At 42.4% G+C, this 23224-nt stretch overlaps 1 protein-coding gene across 1 annotated transcript in view; it reads left to right on the top strand.

Annotated features, from left to right (window-relative positions):
* ANGPT1 (angiopoietin 1) overlaps positions 1-23224 on the top strand; it is a 148943-nt gene that overhangs the window by 99317 nt on the left and 26402 nt on the right. The window contains exons 5-7 of the mRNA XM_079984393.1: positions 2260-2387; positions 5485-5586; positions 18278-18447. Of these exons, the coding sequence (XP_079840519.1) occupies positions 2260-2387; positions 5485-5586; positions 18278-18447 (400 nt within the window). The remainder of the gene's footprint in view (positions 1-2259; positions 2388-5484; positions 5587-18277; positions 18448-23224) is intronic.

Genomic DNA, 23224 nt, shown 5'->3' with positions numbered 1-23224 from the left:
CTTCTTGTTCAGCAAGACTGGGGCTGTTCTGGGTTCTGCCTTTTCTCTTTATCAGAGCTTCAAGGCAACTGGCAAGCCTTTATAGCCTTAGCCGTTATTTAGTGGAATTTGCTTCCCAGAGGAAGATAAAATCTTTTTTATCTGAGCAATCTTTCAGCAACCCAGACTGATGATAACATATGAATGAAGCCAACAGCACCCTATTTTATTGTTCCGATTTCTCATTCTATTTTCCCACTGTTTGACTTCTAAGCTGCCTTGATTTTTCTTTCAAGATAAACAGCCTAAAACAATAAACTTTGGGCCTCATCCATCGGGCTGTGCTAGGAACTCAAAAGGAAAGTGAGGTGAAGAAGGCAGCAAATGGATGTTTTCCTTGATAATAAAAGGGAGAAAGTATGTGCTAATCTGGCAATGTAACAGTAGCTCTGTTGCCTTTTCCCTCTCTAAGTGTAACAAAAGACGTTAAGATCCCTCCGTAAAACTTTTACTGCTGCTACTATTTAACATTTATATAGTGCCAACAGATTGTGAGTCACGAATCCTGCCGTTAATAGGTAATGTGAGTTTTATGTATCATAGCATAACTTAAACATAGGGCTTCCACCTTCGTTTGTCAGCAGATAGTGTGTGCTTCAAACAGGCATGTTGGCAGGATGGAGAAGCTTCCTCCATCAAACCTGTAGCTGTTTATTTCTGTCTGTTAATTTACTGCATGGGTAGGCAAACTAAGGCCCGGGGGCCAGATCTGGCCCAGTCGCCTTCTAAATCCGGCCTGTAGACAGTCCGGAAACAGTGTGCTTTTACATGAATAGAATGTGTGCTTTTATTTAAAATGCATCTCTGGGTTATTTGTGGGGCATAGGAATTTGTTCTTCTTTTTTTCAAAACATAGTCCGGCCCCCCACAACGTCTGAGGGACGGTGGACCGGCCCCCTGCTGAAAAAGTTTGCTGACCCCTGATTTACTGTATCATTTGCTGGAGAGGTCTGTACCTTGCTGAAGACCTTCTCAGTAACAGCAGCAGCAGCAACAACAGCAACAACAACAATTTATTATTTATACCCCACCCATCTGGCTAGGCCTCCCCAGCCACTCTGAGCGGCTCCCAAAAGAATATTAAAAACATGATGAAACATGAGACATTAAAAACTTCCTTAAACAGGATTGTTTTCAGGTGTCTTCTAAAAGTCAGATAGCTGTTTATTTCCTTGACATCCAATGGGAGGGCGTGCCACAGGGCGGGTGCCACTACCGAGAAGGCCCTCTACCTGGTTCCCTGTAACCTCACTTCTCGCAGTGAGGGAACCACCTGAAGGCCCTCGGAGTAGCAGGATTATCATCCTCATTCCTCCATGAGGTCCAGGTAGTATCAACACTCCCCATCTCTTTAGGCACCAGGTGAGGACTTGCCTCTTTCTTCAGGGCTTATCACTGGAGTCTTAAGTGGCTTTTGTAGCTATGAATGCTTCTGCCCAATGTAGGCTAATTCACCAACTGCAGGTGTTCTTGGGCTGGATCTACACTGACCTGTTGAACATTATTTCCCCCTATTGGAACACTATTAGATATGTCATCTTAAAATGTCACAGGGAATATTTGTTAATCAAAACGTTTTTTACCTTTGGCTTTCCCCCCTGTCAAATGTAAGTAATACCTGGCCACGCCATTTTCCAAAATGCTGGTGGTGGTCGCTGGTTGCTGTGCTCCACCTTCTGGTCTCACATTTTAATTCTTCCTCTCTCCCTCCGTGTCCTTTGTTATCTGCCCCTTGAATACTAGGGGGGGGGGGGGGAGGCGGAGTTTGAATGCAGTGAAAACAAAAAGGCAAAACACTACCTAGGGACATATGAGCAGTGTGCACCGATATAGCAGCATAAAACAATTAAAAATTAAGCAATAAAAAAGACAAGGTAATAACGCTTTATGAACGTAAAAAGTAGGGTGCCATGTGTCCATCTACATTATCAAAAGCATTTCTTAACCCTTCTTTAACGTTAAAAACCACAAGTGTGGATCTGCCCTTTGACCAGGATAACCTAGACTCAGTTGCTCATACTGCGGTATCACTCTGCTTGTCACTGAATTAAATGCCTCTAATTTTTGTATATTATATTGATCTATTTATGAAAGTATTTTTATGTCACCACATTGTAAAATATTAGAGCAACCATTAACAAAAAATACACCATTAGAAATAACACTGCAATGCGGCTGTTACTGCTGATGTCAACACCATACTCGTTTTCTGTTTTCCAGTTGTACTAAAGAATACAAAAAGAGAAGATGACAGGCCATTCAGAGACTGTGCTGATGCATACCAAGCTGGCTTCAACAAAAGTGGTGTCTACACTATTTATGTTAATAACATATCAGAACCTAAAAAGGTAAATATTTTTTGTGGGTTGTTGTTGTTGTTTTTAACTGTTTCATTAGATACTCCGCAGAGCTCAAGAGTTGGCCTTTTGCAATCTGGGTATCATATCTTTAAATTATAATGTTGTGAGATATGATGCATCCCTGGCCCCTCTCCTCAATTTCTGCAGGAAGGGATTTAAAAGCAGGTGTCTGCTTTAACAGGGATTTCGAAATTTTGCAGTATTAAGGTAAGTTGCAATATTGTGCCTCAAAAAAACAAAACCCGAAAAACCATGATCCTCTAAATACAAAGACATCTAAATAATCTAGCAAGAAAACGCAATGCTTGGAGCAGTGCTATATAGTTTCAAAATGCGTGTCCCATCAGTGATCCATTTCATTGGTATCTCCAGTTACCAGAGGGAAAGAAGAAAGAGTACTGGGTGCAGTCACCTATGTACCACAAAGACTTCTTCCGACCAGTCCATCATTAGGGATGTAAGAAGGCATCCTTTTTCATTCTGCCATATATTAGTCACGTGTGGCATTGTTTCCATTCAGCTACTGTTCGCCTTCGGCCAAAGATAACATCATTTGGTTGCTGTACCCATCATAGTCATTGGATTTATTTTTTTACCAGACATGGGACAGAAAAGGGAGGGAGATAACAATTCCCACTCCTGTTTCCATTTTTGATGGAATTCTTTCAGCTGACATATGACTGGAACTGGCAGCATCTAAAATAAAGTTGAGAGCTATGGTAATATTTTAATCCTGAAACAACAGCAAAAGCACATGCTTCCATAGGGCTGTTGTAAATTTGATACATCTCTTATCAGTTTAGGGAGTTTCATTTCATTAGAATCCACTGCATTGTGATGATTCAGGTTATATTCCATCCACTATCAAACAAATAAAATAAAAAAGCAGAGCAATTCAAGTTCTTATTTCGTGTGTGTATTCAAGTTTCGACCTCAAAACATGCTGAAGGTGTTTAATAGCTGAGTTCCTTGACCTTGTCTGGGACATGAGCCAGTTGAGGACATTTGTTGGCTCAGATAGTGGTAAGCTAACATTTATAATCAGCCTGCCATTCCTGTTAATGTGGCAGGTGTTCCCTTCCATTGCTATGGAGTGGACCAGACCACACAGTGAATAATTTAGTGCTGCAAATCCCTCTGTCATTGTCTGATTCCTCGTTTTTAATTTGCTACATTACTCAGAACAGTAAAACTCCCTAACCTGTTTAGGAAAGGATTTTTTAAATTAAAAAAAAAAAAAAACACTTCAAGAAGTTTCCTGTATGTGTAGGCGTGCTTACACATCTCCCCCAGCCATACCCTCCCCACAGCTGCCATATGGAAACATAAGCCTACAGACTGGTGTATGAGGATTTAATGTGCATAAAAAGTAGCCACTGTGTTTCTGGGAGCTTGATGCGAGTGTTAAATAAGATACATGAATTGCTTTAAAAAGGCGGCTATAAATCAAAGACCAATGAAGCCACATGGTGCAGATAAATGTTTGCACTCAAATGTCATTGTGGGAGGAAGCAGAGAGCCAAATTGTTTTTCTCCAAGCAAAAGCACTTCTTTAGATTTTTTCCTTTTTTGATCTTCCCTCCTCAAATAAGGCTTCCATTTGGTGGCGGGGGTGGCGGACATTGTACAATCCCCTTCCTCTGATACAAAATGTGGGGTTCTTGGCATGCATAAAGCAGACTGGAAGTTCATTCAGTAGTGGGAACCGCATAACACCAGAATGGACAATACCCCTTGGAGTGAAAGGCATGAAATTGATTCAGCTAAGGATAAAATAGCATCCTTTGGACAATTATGAAGGAAACAGTTGAAAGGAATTGGGTAGTGACCCCCATGTGATCAGGCCATGTACAGCATTATGTTACCAGCTAGTGTCATGAGGTCCGCTTCCTTCTATGTTCCTGCGTGAGAATGCTGAGACCTGCACTGAATTCATAACAACTATTGTTAAAATCATGCTCTAAACACCAGCAGAGCATGTAGCTTTGCTAAGAGATCACATTGAGAGGAACTCTGAAATACTTTCAACCATTCTGGAGTATGTGCATCTGAGTATGAACATGTTTAAGGAAATTGCTTCAAGTAAGAAGACTGAGCAAAACCTGAAAAACAGGGTTTTTCATTCCCCCCCCCCTTCCTGGAAAAGGGAAAGGGCTGAGAATATTTTGACTAACTTGTTTCCTAAATACATGACCGTGTAAGCTATACAATCAGTGAAAGCTCCTTTTGGCATAGGAATGCATCATATATATATATATATATATATATATATATATATATCCCGGCATCTCATATAAAAGATGTGCAGTATAAAGCGCACAGTGGTGTGGATCCTTCATGCCATTTGCATGCACCTGCAGGAACATGGAAGCCACTGCCCAACCCTTCCCACACGTGGCCAACGGTGGTTGTGTGGGTCTCTTCCAGCTAACTGTTACACTCTCTCAGCTGAGGCTAGAAAGAATTGTGCTATAGATCCCATCCATGTGGATGTTTCAACCGGACAGATACCAAAGCTGTGTTAGATAGCACCTGAGGGAAACAGCTCTGAGAGGGCTGCTGGTGTGTGGAAGGGGGGGGGGCCTTACTTACATAGTTAAATGCATGTGGGCAGAGGTGTATTTCACACAGTGTGAGTGGTGCAGCACCTTCTCAAAGTGAGGTAAGTGCTTGCCTGTCTTCTGAGGGCTCTGACAGAGTCAGAGGATAGTGTAACTCAAAACTATTTTGAAGGCTTGTTTTCCATCTGCCAGGCTTAGCTTGTGGCTCCACTGCTAGTGGAGTTTGGATCTGGTGTAACTTATTCCAGCTTGCTTTGTGCCAGCTCCTTGTGTATACGATTGCTCCCTGGGTCACTGAGATTGAGAAATCCACCCTTCATGTTCAGTAATCCTCTTTTTTTTTCCTCCCCCCCTTTTTTTTAGAATCTAGGCATTAAAAAACATGGGTTACTATCTAATTTGCTTTTTTGCAAAGCTTTCTGAAGATTCAGATTGGCCACTGCAGGAGGCAGGAAGCTGACCTGGATCTATCAAGGGCCCAGATCCACACAGTGAATCTTACGAGTGTATCTTCTTATGCCTAGGTTTTTTGTAACATGGAGACCGCAGGAGGAGGCTGGACAGTCATACAACACCGAGAAGATGGGAGCCTAGATTTCCAAAAAAGCTGGAAAGAATACAAGATGGTAAGCTGGGGGGAGTTACTTACAGGAATTCTATCCCTTGAATCCAAGGGGATATTGCTATAAAATCATTCTTATTTTGAAGCGGACACTGTGTTAAGAATGTGGCCTTTAAACAGGAAAGCCAGAAGAACCACGTGACTCAAGTCTCATATAGCTATCTAAAGACCCCTTTCTTGATTTGAATTAATATGAATCATACTTCTTAGAGCTTCTCTGCTCAGAAATTCCCCATGCCCTGCAGATGTTGGGATGTATCTGTTGCCTTTGTCTATGCTTTCCATTCCTCACCCCAAGAGGATGTGTCGCATTCAGCATGAATAATAAAAGTAACCTTGGGTGAGCTCCAAATTCCCTTGTGAACAAGGGGAAAGGACTTCTGCTCAAGAATTGGAGCTTCTCATGTAGTGAGGGAGATTTGTCTCTGAAATGAAACATGGGGAAATGACTAGTATTTTAAAGGAGAAAGCTGGTTTGGATCACAGTCATTGTTCTGGGTAAAACTGCTATACTTGATAACTTGCCCTAGATCAGGGTTTCCCAAACTTGGGTCTCCAGCTGTTTCTGGACTACAACTCCCATCATCCTTAGCTAGCAGAACCAGCGGCCAGGGGTGGTGGGAATTATAGTCCAAAAACAGCTGGAGACCCAAGTTTGGGAAACTCTGCCCTAGATTATTCCTTTTAAAAACATAGCACAAATTATGTATTAAATTTGAGGTGGGGGAACAACAGATGTTCAGTATTTTAAACCTGGGGATGGATAATCAGATGGTGAAGAACATCTTTTCTCTATAGCCCAAGGATCCTCTCAAGGATCATCTTTCAAATATAATTCAGGCAATATTTTTTCATTTCTGCATTTGCAGATAGAGGTCTCGAGAATGACTAATTTATTTAAGAAGTAGAGAGACTGAAAACTTCCCAGCTGTAATCAAAGCATTATGTTTTTATCCTACAAAACCCATAAAAGCTTGTGTTACTCCACAGTCAGACACATTGTTGACTCCAGCATTAAAACTTAAGGCTGTGGAGAGACTCATTGCTGGGATGCCCTCAGATGGAGGTGCTGTTTGAACTTGTGCCACCACATAGGTGTTCTTGTCCAAGTGGGTAGTAATTGCAGCCCATTGAATGTTCCAGTCCAACCTGAAGGGAGCAGACCCATAAGCAGTTCACGTTCATGGGAAGAGTATACAGTGGTACCTTGGGTTACATACACTTCAGGTTACAGACGCTTCAGGTTACAGACTCCGCTAACCCAGAAATAGTACCTCAGGTTAAGAATGTTGCTTCAGGATGAGAACAGATATCATGCTCCGGCAGTGCGGCAGCAGCGAGAGGCCCCATTAGCTAATGTTAAGGTTAAGAACAGTTAAGAAAATTAAGGTTAAGGTTAAGAACAGTTTCAGGTTAAGAACAGGCCTCCGGAACTAATTAAGTACCATACTTAACCCGAGGAACCACTGTATGTTGAAGGCAAGAGTTCAGGGTCGAGGTAGTACCATGGATAGCTCCAAGAGCAGCTCAGGCTGTAGACAGACTGACAGGAGCAGGCCCAAATGTTGCTTCAGCACCAGGCACTCCTAAACTGAGACTAAAATGGGGCTGTTACTCAGTCCAGCTGGCTTCCTCTGCCTCTGGTAGGCAAATGCACTTTGCCTGCTTTAGCAGCCATTGGCTCCACTATCACTGATGAGACTGAGGCTATGATGTGGTTTCTCTGTGAGAATGAATTGTCAGACTCTGAGGACATCTGCATTCCTTCTGCTAGCTGTGCAATAGTGGCATGATGGGAAGTAGGTTTGTCTGGATTCAGTGCTGAAAGTGTTTTCCTCTTCCATTTAAGGATGGGCAGAGCTGCCTAAGTCCATTCTATGTCAGTTTCACTGGTGTTCTCAGATACAGATCTGCTATGTCCTATTTTTTGCAGGCTTTCCAAAATTAACAGAAACAAAGCTCACATGTAAATTGTATGAACTCTGAATTCATTTACCCATAAAATATGCATTTTCAATACATTCCTTTTCATCCTAACATACACATTTTGTGTGCTTACTAATGTTTTTAAAATGTGCACCTTTTGAGACCACTGTTGCAGAGCAAATTCCAAAGAAGTGGACAATCCAACTAATAGTTGTGTTCTACTGTGCAAGGAAACTCAGAAATGCTGAATTGGCTTGGTCCTCTTCTTCTTTTTTAAGGACACAATGAATTTCTACACCACCCTTATTCTTATTCAGTCACCTCCTCTGAACTCCTGTTCTGAAGTCAATAGTTGGTGGTAGCTAACACTGATTTGGGCTTTTCTGTTCTTCATTTAATTCCAGAGATAAAGGGACGACTATTTAAATAGTTGGTTTTTTTGTTCCGTTACGAAAGTATTTATATATTGCCATTTGTATACTATAACTATAGGCTGTTAAATATACTATAGGCTGTTAAATGTAGACCAGCCTATCTCCCTAGGGAGTTCACAGCTGTTATGCTAACTGGTGTGTACGTGCCACCAGATGCTAATGCCAACTTGGCTTTGGGATGCCTGCAGAGCCTTATCAGCAGCCAGCAAGACAAGTATCCTGAAGCTGTGCACATCATTGCGGGAGACTTCAACCATGTTGAACTTAAAACAGTGCTCCCAACGCTCTATCAGCATGTGAAATGTCCCACAAGAGGGGACAAGACACTGGATAAAGTTTATTCGAATGTAAATCACGGCTATAGGGCTTTACAGTTGCCACATTTGGGCCAGTCCGACCATATGTCTCTGTTCCTGGTACCAGCATATATCCCACTCAGGAAACGGGCTCCCACAATATCAAGGACTGTTAAAATCTGGCCTGAAGGTGCTATTCACCAGCTGCAGGACTGTTTTGAGAGAACCAATTGGGATATTTTCGATCGTTCAGACCTGGAGGAGCACACGGCGGCAGTTCTGTGCTATATCAATCACTGCACAGACACTGTCACAGTAAATAAATCCATCCGGTTTTACCCCAATCAGAAACCCTGGATGAATAGAGAGGTCCAATGCCTGTTGCGGGAAAGAAACAGGGCTTTCAGGTCGGGCGAGGTGCAGCTTTACAGTGTGGCAAGAGCAAACTTGAAGAGGGGTATTCGACGGGCGAAACTGGATTATAGACAGAGGATTGAGGATAATTTAAGGAGCAACAACACAAGACAGATGTGGCAGGGGATTCAGCATATTACCAACTATAAACCTAACCTTGGTGCTGTCGACGGTGACCCTTTGCTGGCGGAGGAGCTTAACCTCTTCTTTGCTCGCTTCGAGAGGGAGCCACCTGAGACGTCGGTATTACAGCCACCAGCCCATAGGGGCCCCTCATTCACTGTAGAGGAGCACGAGGTGAGACAGGTATTGAGGATGGTGAATCCGAGGAAGGCTGCTGGACCTGATGGCATCACTGGAAAGGTGTTGAAGGGCTGTGCGGATCAGCTGGCGAGGGTCTTTACTAAGATCTTCAACAAGTCCTTACACCAGTCTATTGTCCCACCCTGCCTGAAGTCGTCAACTATTGTTCCTCTGCCTAAAAAACCCACAATCAGTAGTTTGAATGACTACAGACCAGTTGCACTGACTCCAATCATCATGAAGTGCTTTGAGAAACTGGTGCGCCGTCACATTATTTCCTGTCTTCCACCAATTTTTGACAACTACCAGTTTGCATACAGGGCAAATAGATCCACAGAAGACGCTATCACCACCACTCTCCATGCTGCTCTGTCCCATCTGGAGCAGCCGGGGAGTTATGTGAGGCTGCTGTTTGTGGATTTTAGCTCTGCTTTTAACACTATCCTCCCCCATAGACTGGTGTCCAAGCTAGAGGCGATTGGACTCTCCAACTCCACCTGTCTCTGGGTTTTGGATTTTTTGTCAGAACGTTCTCAGAGGGTTAGAGTAGGGTCACATATGTCCAAAGCCCTTAGCCTTAACACCGGCTCACCACAGGGTTGTGTGTTGAGTCCCCTGCTCTTTACTCTCTATACGTATGACTGTACAGCCATCTATTCCAGCAACAAAATCATCAAGTTTGCTGATGACACTACGGTGGTGGGGCTCATTTCAGGAGGGGATGAGTCCGCCTATCGGGACGAGGTGGAGCGGCTCTGTGTTTGGTGTGGAGAGAACAATCTGGCTCTTAATACAGCTAAGACCAAGGAATTGGTGATGGATTACAGGACAAAAAAGGCGGTCATTCAGCCCTTGTATATCAACGGGGAACGGGTGGAGAGGGTGGCGGAATTCAGGTTTTTGGGAGTGACTATCGATCAGGGCATGACTTGGAGCGCAAATACCACTGCTCTGGTGAAGAAGGCTCAGCAGAGAATTTATTTCCTCAGACTTTTAAAGAAGAACAATCTGAGTGAGAAACTGCTGGTGTCCTTCTACCGAGGCTCCATAGAGAGCATTCTCACATACTGTATTTGTGCTTGGTTCTCCAGTTGTACAGCTAGGGAGAAGAAGGTGCTCCAGAAGGTCATAACCACAGCCCAAAGGATTATTGGTCATCCTCTCCCATCTTTGGAAGAACTGTACGGTTCCCGTTGTCTTAGGAAAGCAAACAACATCCTGCAGGATGCATCTCACCCGGGATACAGTCTGTTTGCACTACTGCCTTCTGGCAGGAGATATAGAAACATCAAGTCAAGGACAAATAGACTGAAAAATAGTTTCTATCCAAGAGCTGTGGCCTTTTTGAATGCTGTAACTCGATAGTGTGACCTGGGAGTTTGATGGGTGTGGGTGTGGGTGTGGCTGGAATGTGGTTTGTTTGGTTGTTGTTGCTGTTTTGCTTTTTTTTTTTTTTTTTTTTTTTTTTTTTTTTTTTAAGGGATGACATCCAATTTCGTTGCACTGTGCAATGTTGCACTTGTGTAATGACAATAAAGAATCTATCTATCTATCTATCTATAACATCAGGGTGGTGTACAAAAATAATTCACAATATATCAGTACAAAACAGTACAAAACAATCATTAAAATGACTGACCTGGGGGGTGGATTAAACAACTGCATAGGCTGTCAGCATTATTTTAAAAAGAGAGAGAGAGATGCCATCAAAACTGATGATGCTTGCTAAATCTCTGCTGGAAGTTCGTTCCACAGCATGGGGCTACTGTCACTAAATGCCCAAATGTAATTGAAGCCTGTTGGGTTTCTGGAACACAAGGAACAACTTGACAGCACTTCTCCATGTGATCTTGTGACAAATGAAATTAGCTGTCCTTGTGTCCTCCAGATGGTGCCAGGGTATAGAGAAGTTTCAAGAGTTTCTGAAGGATGCCAGGGTACACCACAAGGCTAAAACTAGAAGATGTAATGTCAAGCAACTTATTAAATTAGGAAGAAATTGTTCCTGATTAAATATTTTCCTTTTTTTTCAAATGAGGTGTTGACTACATTTTTAAAAGCTTTGTGTTTTCAGAGTTAGTCATGCCTGCTTCACTGTTTCCATTCTGCTCTCACTACTAATGATTTTTTTTTTTTAGTGGGAAAACCACTTTGTCAAACAAAAAACATTTGGCTTAGCTTGAAGGGTATGTTTTTGATCAAAATAAATATTCTGCATTTTTAAACTACTCATGCTATTGGTTTTACGGTTCTTTGTTAGTTTAAATACAGCTACTATAGATTATTTCAGTTCCTTGTTTCTGGCATGTGGCATACTTAACCAGGATAAGGATGTGCATTATATTCAGATGAGTTCCAAATCATAGCAGGGTTACTTTGGTGGGATTGAGGATTTCTAGAGGTGAAGGCAGATCTCTGTGAGGTGGTATAAGTTGAACAGGGACCCCTGAAACACTTTGTGATGCCTCAGCAATCTAGACATTAAATGAAAAAAATGCTACAAACAGGCATCTTCTGAAAGCAAAATTAAATGCCTCCAAGCCTACAATATAGGAACGCGGGTGGTGCTGTGGTTTAAACCACAGAGCCTAGGACTTGCCGATCAGAAAGTCGGTGGTTTGAATCCCGCAACGGGGTGAGCTCCCGTTGCTCAGTCCCTGCTCCCTGCCAACCTAGCAGTTCGAAAGCACGTCAAAGTGCAAGTAGATAAATAGGTACCGCTCCGGCGGGAAGGTAAACGGCATTTCCGTGCACTGCTCTGGTTCGCTAGAAGCGGCTTAGTCATGCTGGCCACGTGACCTGGAAGCTGTACGGCAGCTCCCTCAGCCAATAAAGCGAGATGAGCGCCACAACCTAATGGTCAGGGGTCCCTTTACCTTTACCTTTAAACCTACAATATACAGTGGTACCTCAGGTTACATACGCTTCAGGTAACATATGCTTCAGGTTACAGACTCTGCTAACCCAGAAATAGTACCTCGGGTTAATAAGTTTGCTTCAGGATGAGAACAGAAATCGTGCTCCGGTGGCACGGCGGCAGCAGGAGGCCCCATTAGCTAAAGTGGTGCTTCAGGTTAAGAACAGTTTCCAGTTAAGAACGGACCTCCAGAACGAATTAAGTACTTAACCCGAAGTACCACTGTACAAGAAAGGCCAGGGTGGATTATGAGAAATTTGAGAGTAGTGGCTCAGTTATCAGGAGGCCAGGTATGTGCCACTGCTTGACCAAACTGTTTGCAGCTGGGTGAAAGGAGAAGGTTGAGTGGTATGGATGGACAAGATCAGAGGAAGAAACTTGCTGTGCTAAAAATCATGTAACCAGAAGCTGAGACACTTCCGCCCCATGCAGTTCAGCAAACCTATTAGATGAAACCACAAGCCACCACATACATTCTTGTTTAATTAATTTATGGTCATTTCTCAGCTACTGAACAAAGAGCTGATTACACTTTCTTTGCCTGAGCTTGTGGTAAAAAGAATCCGCTATCCTCCCTTTGTGAATGTTACTGGATAACATCTGTTTGAGGAATTGTGTTGACGTGCGGCTATATATCTGCTTGGTTCGGCTGAGTACAGCATTTCTAGGGATGCTGTAATAAATGCTACCCATGTATTATTTAAATAATACCCATATGGCAGCCTTCCCTAGTCAGAAAGGACAAGGAGAGTTCAGCTCTAGCAAAAAGAGTTGTTTCATAACACATAGTGCTTGGCTGCATTGTATATAAATTATGTTGGGGAAATTATAGCTGCCTTCAGAAGATTTGTTCATGCATTGAGGAAGGGTGTCCCACTTAGCCTTGCCCCAGACATCACATATTCCCGCTTCACCATACCACACAAACATCTAAAGTACAGAACCTTGAAATATCAGATTCCCAGATGTGTGGATGCACAGGAAAAATGGAAGTAGAGTGAAGCAAAAATCTACTAACACTTACCATCCGAACAGGAGAGGGAAAACTGCAAAGGAAGGGCTCCCCCCACCCCTATTCCGGGCAGCCTATCCAGAAGGATACCATGCTGATGGCATCAAAAGCTTTCAAGAGAATCAGCAGTGTTGAAGTCTCTCATCCCTCTCTTGGCAAAAGTAATCTCACAGGGTGACTAAGGCAGTTTCAGTTCCAAAATCAGGCCTAAAGCCCCACTGAAATGGATCTGGAAAATCCCATTTCATTTCAGAGAGCCTGGAGCTAGTTAATGATCATTCACTGAAACACAAAATAGGAGGTCAAAGCACGTAGGATTCCCAATCAACATCCTATCTAAGTACTAGCCCAGGCATAGAAGAAGAAGAAGAAGAAGAAGAAGAAGAAGAAGAAGAAGAAGAAGAGTTGGATTTGATATCCCGCTTTATCACTACCCAAAGGAGTCTCAAAGCAGCTAACATTCGCCTTTCCCTTCCTCCTCCACAACAAACACTCTGTGAGGTGAGTGGGGCTGAGAGACTTCAGAGAAGTGTGACTAGCCCAAGGTCACCCAGCAGCTGCATGTGGAGGAGCAGGGAATCGAACCCCGTTCACCAGATTATGAGTCTACCGCTCTTAACCACTACACCACACTGGCTCTCCCATCATCCCTGACCACTGGTCCTCTTAGCTAGGGATCATGGGAGTTGTAGGCCAAAAACATCTGGAGGGCCAAGTTTACCTATGCCTCTACAAGCCAGGCTCAACCCTACTTAATTTCTAAGATAAAATGGGATTGGGTTATTTCAAATGGGATTGTGGCAATCAAATGGGATTGTGGCAAGAGGAGACCTCTGGTCTGGTTCTCAAACAGGTCTTTGCTCTCCTCATGCCTCATCTTCCTGGGTGAGAGAAGAGAAAAACCATGGCTGCTTTGTGGTTGTCTGAGATTTGGCTCAGGTGGGTGAGCTAGAAGACAGCCAGTGGGTCTTCTGCAGGCACATGGAGGAGGCATGAGGATGCACACCATTCATAGCCAAACTATGGAATTTATTACTAGAAGATATAGTGATAGCTGTGAAGGAAATGGGCTGCTTAAGAAGAAATAGAAATATTGTATATAGTTTGGTTTGGGAATCAAGGGGTTAATTTGCTATCTTTCTCAGGTAAGCTTCTCAGGAGGTTTTAGGAAATAATGAGATAAGGTGTGGATTCTGGGTGGGCCAGTCTACAAACAGGATTCAGACAAAAGTGCACTTCTTTGATGTTTGTGTCTGTTTGTAGTTTGGGATATGCAAAGGTATATTTAGCCAGCTACTTGCAATGATTGTCAGACTGGCACGAATCTCTAGAACAATAAATCATGTAGGTTTTGGAAGATGACAAGCCAGAGGGAGCTGCAAACTGCCAATAAGGTTTCTAGGACTTTTATCTTTAAGGCCTTAACTCTCAGCTGTTGGGATGAGTTCAACCTGCTTTTGTTTTCTATACTTTGCACCTCTTGTGGGATTGATTGTATCTACTAAGAAACTAAATGCAGGAGTGGCTTTAGTCTACATTGCATTTTTTTAAAAAAAAAAAAATGGGTCTAGTAGACGTGATATGAGTCGCACAACTCAAATGGATCAATTTTGTGTTAATCAAAGTTTGAGAGTCAGTAGCACAGGTGTTGTAAAGGTTTGGTAATCTGTCACGGAACAACCCCATTGAAGAAGATAACAGTGGTTACCCAAACCTCTTTGCTGGTTACAAAGGGGCCCCCATGACCGTTCAAGCTTCAGGCCCCCAAAATATAGGTCTACCACTGATTGTGTGCATGTAACTATTCATATGTTAAAACATTTTATCCTAAGAACAACCTTTCTATTTATCCTTTTCGTTAAATTTTAATCTTGGCTCATGAAACTTTGTGGTCTCTATTATTTTAACCACCCACCCTTAACAACCAAACCCCACGGTAGAGGTGTTCTTGGGGGAGTTTGTGGCTTTTTGGTGAAATGAAGATTTTGACCTTGTGGTAATGAAACATTAATCATAAGGGACGGCAAACAGAGAGGAACACTCTGGTTGGCCTGATCTCCCTTCCTCTGCTTAACCAAAGTGTGGATGGGGGTATTATGACAGATGTCCACAACCTGAATGACTTTAAAAGGGCACTGGACAAATTCACAGGGTATGAGGTTATCAATGGTTGCTAGCTTTGATTGCTATTCTTACAATTTTGACTTTGTTGTTGATTCCCCCTCACGAAACGTTATACATATTGTTTATGGTGTGTGTGGTTTTTTGTTACTGCCTTATGAGAAATATCTAAAAAGTGGGGTATGGATCAAAAAAAGAAATCGTGCACAGTAATAAAATTATTGCCAGAAATGTTCAAAGCTCCCATGTAAAGCTTGAGAATCTCCCTGATTATTCTTTATAGTCCCTGGAAAGGCATGCTTGCTGAGATTGGGGGGAGGGGGCTTACCTGACATATTAACTGCTTTCTTCAGTGGGCTATCTGACAAGAGGCTATACTGTCTGTGTCTGGTTTCAATTTGGGGGGAGTGCCTACAAAAAACGCCAAAGCTTCCTATGAACATTATCAGACAAAATAAACAACGCAAGAGAGAAAATGGTTTAATGATGTTGAAGGAACACGATTCAAATAGGATACCCTTATGAAATTTGCCAAAAGTAATAAATCCCTTTTGCACCATCCATGGGGTTTCCCCCTGCCCCCTTGTTAACATCGAGTCTGCAAATTCTGAGTGGCTCTATTAAGAGTCATGCAAGATCCTTGCAGTCTCTTTCAAAACTCACACAGCCTCCCTGACCCTTTTTGTTATTTCAGCTCCCCTAATTGCAGCATAATTAAAGGGAAATGTAGATTGGCCTTTGGTGGTTCTTGCTAAGTAGCTGAAACATTATAAAATGCCATTTGTCCCCAGTTCCCTTTGTTATATATCCCTCTGATCAGAACCTCATTGAAGTAACATCTTAACAATTGACTATTGTTATTGGACACGACTGGTTTAATGTAGCCATATCAGTTCGCACCAACACAAATGGTGGTCTTTATAACTGCGGGCTCATCACATTTGCCCTGTGATGTCCAGGCACGGGTCTGAGAGGTTTTAGGTTTGTCTTTTTACTTCCCCCGGGAAAACCTGCTGTTTACTGCTGAATCAGAACAAACGTCAGTCAGGTTTTCTGCAGGTTGACATTTGTTCCAATTCAGCAGTAAACGGTGGGTTTTCCCGGGCAACAATAAAAACAGGACAAAAGAAAAACTGCCCAGACTTGTGCCTGGAAATCACAGGGGGGAAATGGAAGAAACCATGGGACAAAGGAAAGTAGGCTTCTTATGCCTAGCACGCTGGGCAGACCCAAGGAAAACATCCTCCCCTCTGCAATAAGGAGAGCCAAGTGATGCATTATGTCCTTAGACCATTAGGGCACAAAGCCCTCTAAAGTGACGTCCAACAGAGCTGTCCAGGGTCATGTCTTTTCTTCCAGTGCATTCAGCACCAATGCTTGCTGCTTTGCCAGTTCAGCTGCACAACCAGGCAGACAATGGCAATGGCTCTATGGGAAACTCCAGGTGTCCTAAGGGATAAAGGCATCCCACTTAAATGACAGTCTGCCATTTTAAAACATACCACAAGGGAAATTAGCTGTGTCCCAAATCAATGTTACCTTTGCTTGCCAGGTTGTTTATTTTATTTCAAGGTCAGCAGGAGCTTAAATATCGCAAATTTGATTGTGTGTGCACGCATGCACATGTGTGTGAGTGTAGAGGGCTGCTGGATGTCCCAACCAGGCCAAAATTATGAATAAAAATAACATTATGTTGTAATTTCAAGAGCCTTATCAAGTGGGCAAAAATATGTGGCTTAATTATGACAGGCATTTCTAGATATGGTAATCTTTTGGGCCTGCCATTGTGTTTTGGTAGTAGTGGTGCTGTTTTTATTTTATGACACTTTTCTATATAGATGTTCCTAATGTGGCTCACAACAAAAGTGTAGAACCTATCGGTTTGGAAACACATGCCGTCGTCTTTCTTTTTTTCAAAAGGTCTTTCCTTTTCAATATCATCTATTAGTAGACAGCTATTTTAGCAGCTGGGACACGGGTGGCGCTGTGGGTTAAACCACAAGAGCCTAGGACTTGCCGATCAGAAGGTCGGCGGTTCAAATCCCTGCAACGGGGTGAGCTCCCATTGCTCAGTCCCTGCTCCTGCCAACCTAGCAGTTTGAAAGCACGCAGTGCAAGTAGATAAATAGCTACCACTCCAGCGGGAAGGTAAACAGCATTTTCATGCGCTGCTCTGGTTCACCAGAAAGTCATGCTGGCCACATGACCCAGAAGCTATATGCCGGTTCCCTCAGTCAGTAAAGCGAGATGAGTCGTCCATGACTGGACCTAACCATCAGGGGTCAATTTACCTTTATTTTAGCAGCTAATGCTGTTCATCTCACCCATTCTCTCCTGGGAATTTTTTACCATCCTTTTTTGCGTTTTCTAGACAACATGAGTTGCATTCAAACTAAGTTTGGTATTATTATTCCTTTAATTTTATAATAAATAAATTCATTTAAAAATCCTAGAACAATTAATAGCATTAAAGCCATAAAACCAACTCTTTAATAAAATTCCACGTGCATAGGGTGGTATGCTGTGCACTCGTTCCATGAGTGCAAGGATTTATGCTTGTGCTATGGGATTCCCACTCCTCCTACCGCTGCAAATGCCCTGTATCCTTCTCAAATTTGATCCAGAGGGTTGGGGAAAATTCCAGAGCAAATTTAGGGGGTACAGGAGAAGGAGAGAGTGGAAGTTCCATTGCACAAGCAGAAATCTTTGTGCTAACAGAGCGGGTTGTCTAGCACTACATTGATACAACCCAGAAATATAATTAATAATTACTAAAGTAGTATAACAAAGTAATTAATGAAGTAGAGTATAAATGTTCTCTGCAGCAGAAGCAAACACAAGGTCTATCAAAATCAATTGGAAAATTAGGGTATCATGGCTACCTTATGACTAACTTTGTCTGGATCCAACCTGATATATTTTAATTCTTTTGCAAAGAGTACATCTGATCCGACCTAAAGCTTGCCATGTTTTAATAAATAAGGAGTTGGGAAAAATAAGTAGTAACTCTATGCCTCAAACATGAGGAAACTTTCATAGCAATCTCATGTCATCATAGTCAACAAACAGCGGCAATAATAATAGTTGTCAACGAAAACACGATCTCGTATTTCCAAATTGCATCTGACAACTTCAATAATATTGTGGGTATTAGTCAAGTTTTATCACAACTATGAAAGTTGGTTTCCCTTCAAGTGACAGTTGCTATAGTTTAAGTATTAAAGAAATGTAAGCAAAGACCAATAAATTGAATATTATCTCTTTTTTTCTAGGGCTTTGGTAGTCCTTCTGGAGAATATTGGCTGGGGAATGAGTTTATCTTTGCAATAACCACTAGTCAAAGACACTATTCTTTAAGAATAGAACTAATGGATTGGGAAGGAAGCCGGGCATATTCACAATACGATAGATTTTACATAGGAAATGAAAAGCAGAATTACAGGTGAGTCCAGATGTTTTTGTCACTGTGTGCATGCAATGAATTAGAAACTCACTAACCAAACATATACAATTGGAAGGTAGCTTTTAGTAGATGGAATATGAGAAAATATATGAAGCTCGATTACATGAATTAGACTATTCTGTATTGTCTACACTGACTGCCTAGGTACAAACTTATACTTGTTGACATATAAGATATCCATATACTATGGACATGTAAATATAAAGTCGTCATGTTTGACAAGGCATCCCCATTCTGCTGATATAACGTTCTAGAGATATTTCCCACAACTACCTATGTTTACTTCAAAGTATGTCTCATTATGTTCAGTGGTGTTTATCCCCAGGTAGGTTTGCAGATCGTGTTCTTGCTAATAAAGAGTTAACTCAAACTTGCACAGTGTGATTTACTGCTGGCTTGCTCTTGACAGTAGGTGTGCATACGATTGTAGCCTAAGAGAATTTAAGTGCTGGAATCAGCACTCTGAATTATAGCGACTTTTTTAAAAATCTTTTTCTTTTCTTTTCTTTTCTTTTCTTTTCTTTTCTTTTCTTTTCTTTTCTTTTCTTTTCTTGCATTCACTGGATATATTGTTGCCCCTAAATCATGTCACTGAGTCAATTCCTTGGCTCAAAATATGAATCTTGGGACTCATAATGCTCACCTCATTTTTTTCATTTTATTTTTTAAGTTCTGAGTCTTTCTCTGGCTTGGATTGTAATCTGAACCAGAGAAGAACTCCTCCACACCACAAATCTTCCCACCATTCACCTATCTGGAAGCTGATTTTCTGGCACTTGCAGGGAGGCAATGAAAGAAGGAGGTGTCTCTTTCTCCCCCACACACATACACTCCCCCTGGTGTATAGATCATTATTATGGCAGGGATGCAGATGCTAACAGACTGGGAAAGGTAATTTACCCAGGGACCTGCATTTCTGGGAGCTTCCTGTACCTGGTTGCTGTCATGACATTGTTCCCAGTGCCAGGGAAAAGAGGTGAAGGGTGTGTTGGAAAGAGATACAACTGTCCTTGCCTCTAGCGTAGCAGCTGCTGCCACAGCTAGTTGGGAGGAGAAGAATAGAGTTGAGAGCTGATATTACCTTATTGCACATCCAGTTCCATCATCTGCAGTGCAACAAGGTTCAATTTGGTTTATAATCACCAAACTATCGAATTTTGACTTAATTTTATGCATATTTTGAAAATACGGGGGGGGGGGAATAATGGTGGTAGGGTTTTTTTAAGCCATACAAGAAAATTCTGCTTACATCAGTTAAAACCCCAAAGATTAACATTTCCCAAGGTAGAAATAAGAGACTAGCTAGTGATCTAATAGCTGAGCTTAAGCTGCACAGTTCTTTCTCTAGCCAAGCTCAGTTTCTTATCTGTTGGAGCCAAGATCCAACAGTGATAGGGGAATCTCATGGACTTGATATACTGGTGCTTGTCTCCTTATTGCCCAGCTTGTCTAGTACAATTTCAAAGTCTGTAAACTCACAAAAACTTATGGATGACTTTCCATTAACACAAATAAAGGCAAAGCACCCTGTCTCTCAGCACCTGAATATAGCCTTATCTAGCCAAAGTCAGGCTACATTCAGAAGGACTTTCAGAAGTTCCATTTTTCTAATGTTTCTTTATATGATAATTTCCATGTTTTTTGTGATCTCTCACACTCTGTAAAAGCCACTTCTGGAAAAGTAGCATAATCTAGTTTGTTATCTTGCTAATCTGGAAAATCACAGGAATTTTCAGTTGTAATTTCACATGATGAAATATGGGCCAGTGTTCTGGCACACTGTTCTTCCCTCCACATCAGTCCAAAAGCCACAGTACCATAAGGCAACAGGTAATGCAGTGTGAAAGGAACATTAAAATCCAGAATAGAAGTGCTAGCTTTGTAATCAGGAAAAGTAGAGCAATGTCTGAATGCACCCTTAGGCTCAGATTTTAGTCTCAGTTCCTGGCAGTGCTTTCCCCCGAGCTGGAGCACAGTTCTGGCACTAATAATAATAATAATAATAATTTATTATTTATACCCTGTCCATCTGGCTGGGTTTCCCCAGCCACTCTGGGCGGCTTCCAACATAATATTAAAATACAATAATCTATTAAACATTAAAAGCTTCCCTTAACAGGGCTGCCTTCAGATGTCTTCTAAAAGTCTGGTAGTTGTTTTTCTCTTTGACATCTGGTGGGAAGGCGTTCCACAGGGCAGGTGCCACTACCGAGAAGGCCCTCTGCCTGGTTCCCCTGTAACTTGGCTTCTTGCAGCAAGGGAACCGCCAGAAGGCCCTCAGAGCTGGACCTCAGTGTCCGGGCAGAACCACAGGGGTGGAGACACTCCTTCAGGTGTACTGGACCGAGGCCGTTTAGGGCTTTGAAGGTCAGCACTAGTTTGTGGGCTGGTGCTCCCCTGTCCTGCTTTCTGCCTTTACTTACTTCTGAGAATCCCCAAACAAACATTTCAAGTCAAAATGCAAGCTGGCCAGCATGTGTGAGTCTACACTTTTCTTTAGATCTATGACTCCACCTATCTCCTAGCCACGGGGGTGGGGGCAGTTCATCTTTCTCTTTCTTCCATCTGTCTCCTGTGTAGTGGCAGTGGGCTTTAAGGTTTCCAGTCAGGCTTCTACCATTGCACATGTATGCATTTGCGCGAGGGCCCTTCCGAGCTGCCCTAGCCATCTGCCTGAATCTAAGAGAACGAGGGAGGTGGGGGCACATTTATTTGGCCTACACCAGAACCAGGGGGGACCCCCAAACCAGCTAGGGAGGCAGCTTATTGTAGTTTTTAGCACCTCTGTGGGCAGTGAACGCAGCTGTTGTCAAACCAGTAAGGAAAGGTAAAAGGTAAAGCACCCCTGGATGGTTAAATCCAGTCAAAGGTGACTAAGGGGTTGCGACACTCATCTTGCTTTCAGACATGGCTAGCATGACTAAACCACTTCTGGCACAACGGAATGCTGTGATGGAAGCCAGAGTGCACAGAAACGCCATTTACCTTCCTGTCACAGTGGTACCTATTTATCTATTTTCACTGGCGTGCTTTTGAACTGTTAGGTTGGTAGGAGCTGGGACAGAGCAATGGGAGCTCACATCATCATGGGAATTTGAACCACCGACCTTCCCTAATGTCAAACCAGTATCTGTTCAGGGCTGCCCTGAGGCGCCTGGTGACTTATTGTAACATGTTGAGTTATGGTACCTGTTTTTCTTGGGGGGGGGGGGAGCACCGGTCCTTGAGTTAAAATGATCAGGTCACAGGTGAAAATTATCTGACATTCTGGGAAGACGCAGGCTGGTCAGAGTAGTTAGAACTAATCCTATGTGTCTATTTATATTGTGCCATCATGATACTTTACAAAGTAGCATAAGTCATAAAGCAAGAGCTTTGTCCTTTACAGCTAACAGTGTAAATCGCTGCTAAAATAATGAGGTGTGTTACCAATATGCAAATCTCTTCATCTTGTGAGATTTAAGCTTGGCCAATGTCCTCCCCCCCCCCAGTTGTTTTTTTTTAACCAAAGAATGTTGATCATCAAGGCATTAGTGTAGGAACTTGTTACAGCCTCGTGAATAAAAAGTCTCACTTCCCTTGCCAAATCTAGGATGGCTACAGAAGTTGGCTGTGGAACTGAGGAGGGAGCTAAATCTTAAGGCTGGATGCCAAACAGCTGGCCAACCTACCACAGAGCAGAGCGTGTCTGTGCCTTTGATGGCGCAACTTTCATTGGTTCGCATTGTGCATAGCGAGCCCAAGAAGTGCCTACTGAGCAAAAATCCACTGTTGCTTTCTTTTCGCATTGCTAGTTGCCGGTTGCATCTACTCTGAATATCCCCCACAGGAAACAGATTCCTTTCAGCCAAGCAAATGATCTTTCTTGCTGATGAAACTATTAACAGCAACAATGATCCTGCATCCAATATTTCCTGTTAGCAAGAAAACACGGAGGAAGGATGCACTGCATTTTTAACTTCCAAAGACTACCATTTCCATCAGCAATAATAAGAACCAGCAAAGAAACTGGTTTCCAAGTTGGCCTGGGCATTAGTTCAAGGAAACCTAAAATAGAAAACAGAAAACAATGTGAAGGGGGGAAGCCTTGGGAGGTGGAAGAAGTGCTTTGTTTGCATTCAGCACACTAATGCCTTATCAAAGGACAAATAACGCTGCTCCAACATTTCCTTGCAATCACTGATGTAAGGATTCAGAGGCTATGGAGTGATATATTACGCCTGAGAAAATATGGAAAATCATTTTTCATGCAGCTCTACAAAACACTATAGAAAGTTTTGATTCAGCCTGGATCATTCCCAACTGGTGACTTCAGACATGTTCTGCTTATTCTCCTAACTGTTTGTATTTCCTTCTTTCTACTACTTTTTATTAGCCTAAAGGATCTCTGATTTGAAAGCAGTAATGCTGAACACATGTACATTAAAAAAATACCCTCTCTTTTCAGAACCATACAGCTGATATATATATATTCTGAGAAGGCAGGATAAAATATATCCCAGATGGGTATAAAAAAAGTGCGAAGGAGGTTAGAGTATTGGCTGATAATAAGTGGCATTTACTAATCAATGCTGAATGATGACCTAATTCCTGAATCTGAACGCATCTCATCTGATTTATATGTTCTCTAATATTACTTTCTGGCAGTATTTGCATGCAGAAATGATTAAACGGGTTATCTCCAAGTATCCTTTTAGACCACAGGGTAACTCTCTTCAAGTAAGGGCCGTTTAGATACACATTTTAAATAATGGCA

This window comes from Podarcis cretensis (assembly GCF_951804945.1).
Source record: "Podarcis cretensis genome assembly, chromosome: 7".
In the NCBI taxonomy this organism is placed as follows: domain Eukaryota; kingdom Metazoa; phylum Chordata; class Lepidosauria; order Squamata; family Lacertidae; genus Podarcis; species Podarcis cretensis.
The sequence above is the reverse complement of the archived record's forward strand: the minus strand, read 5'-3'. Positions and strand labels throughout refer to the sequence as shown.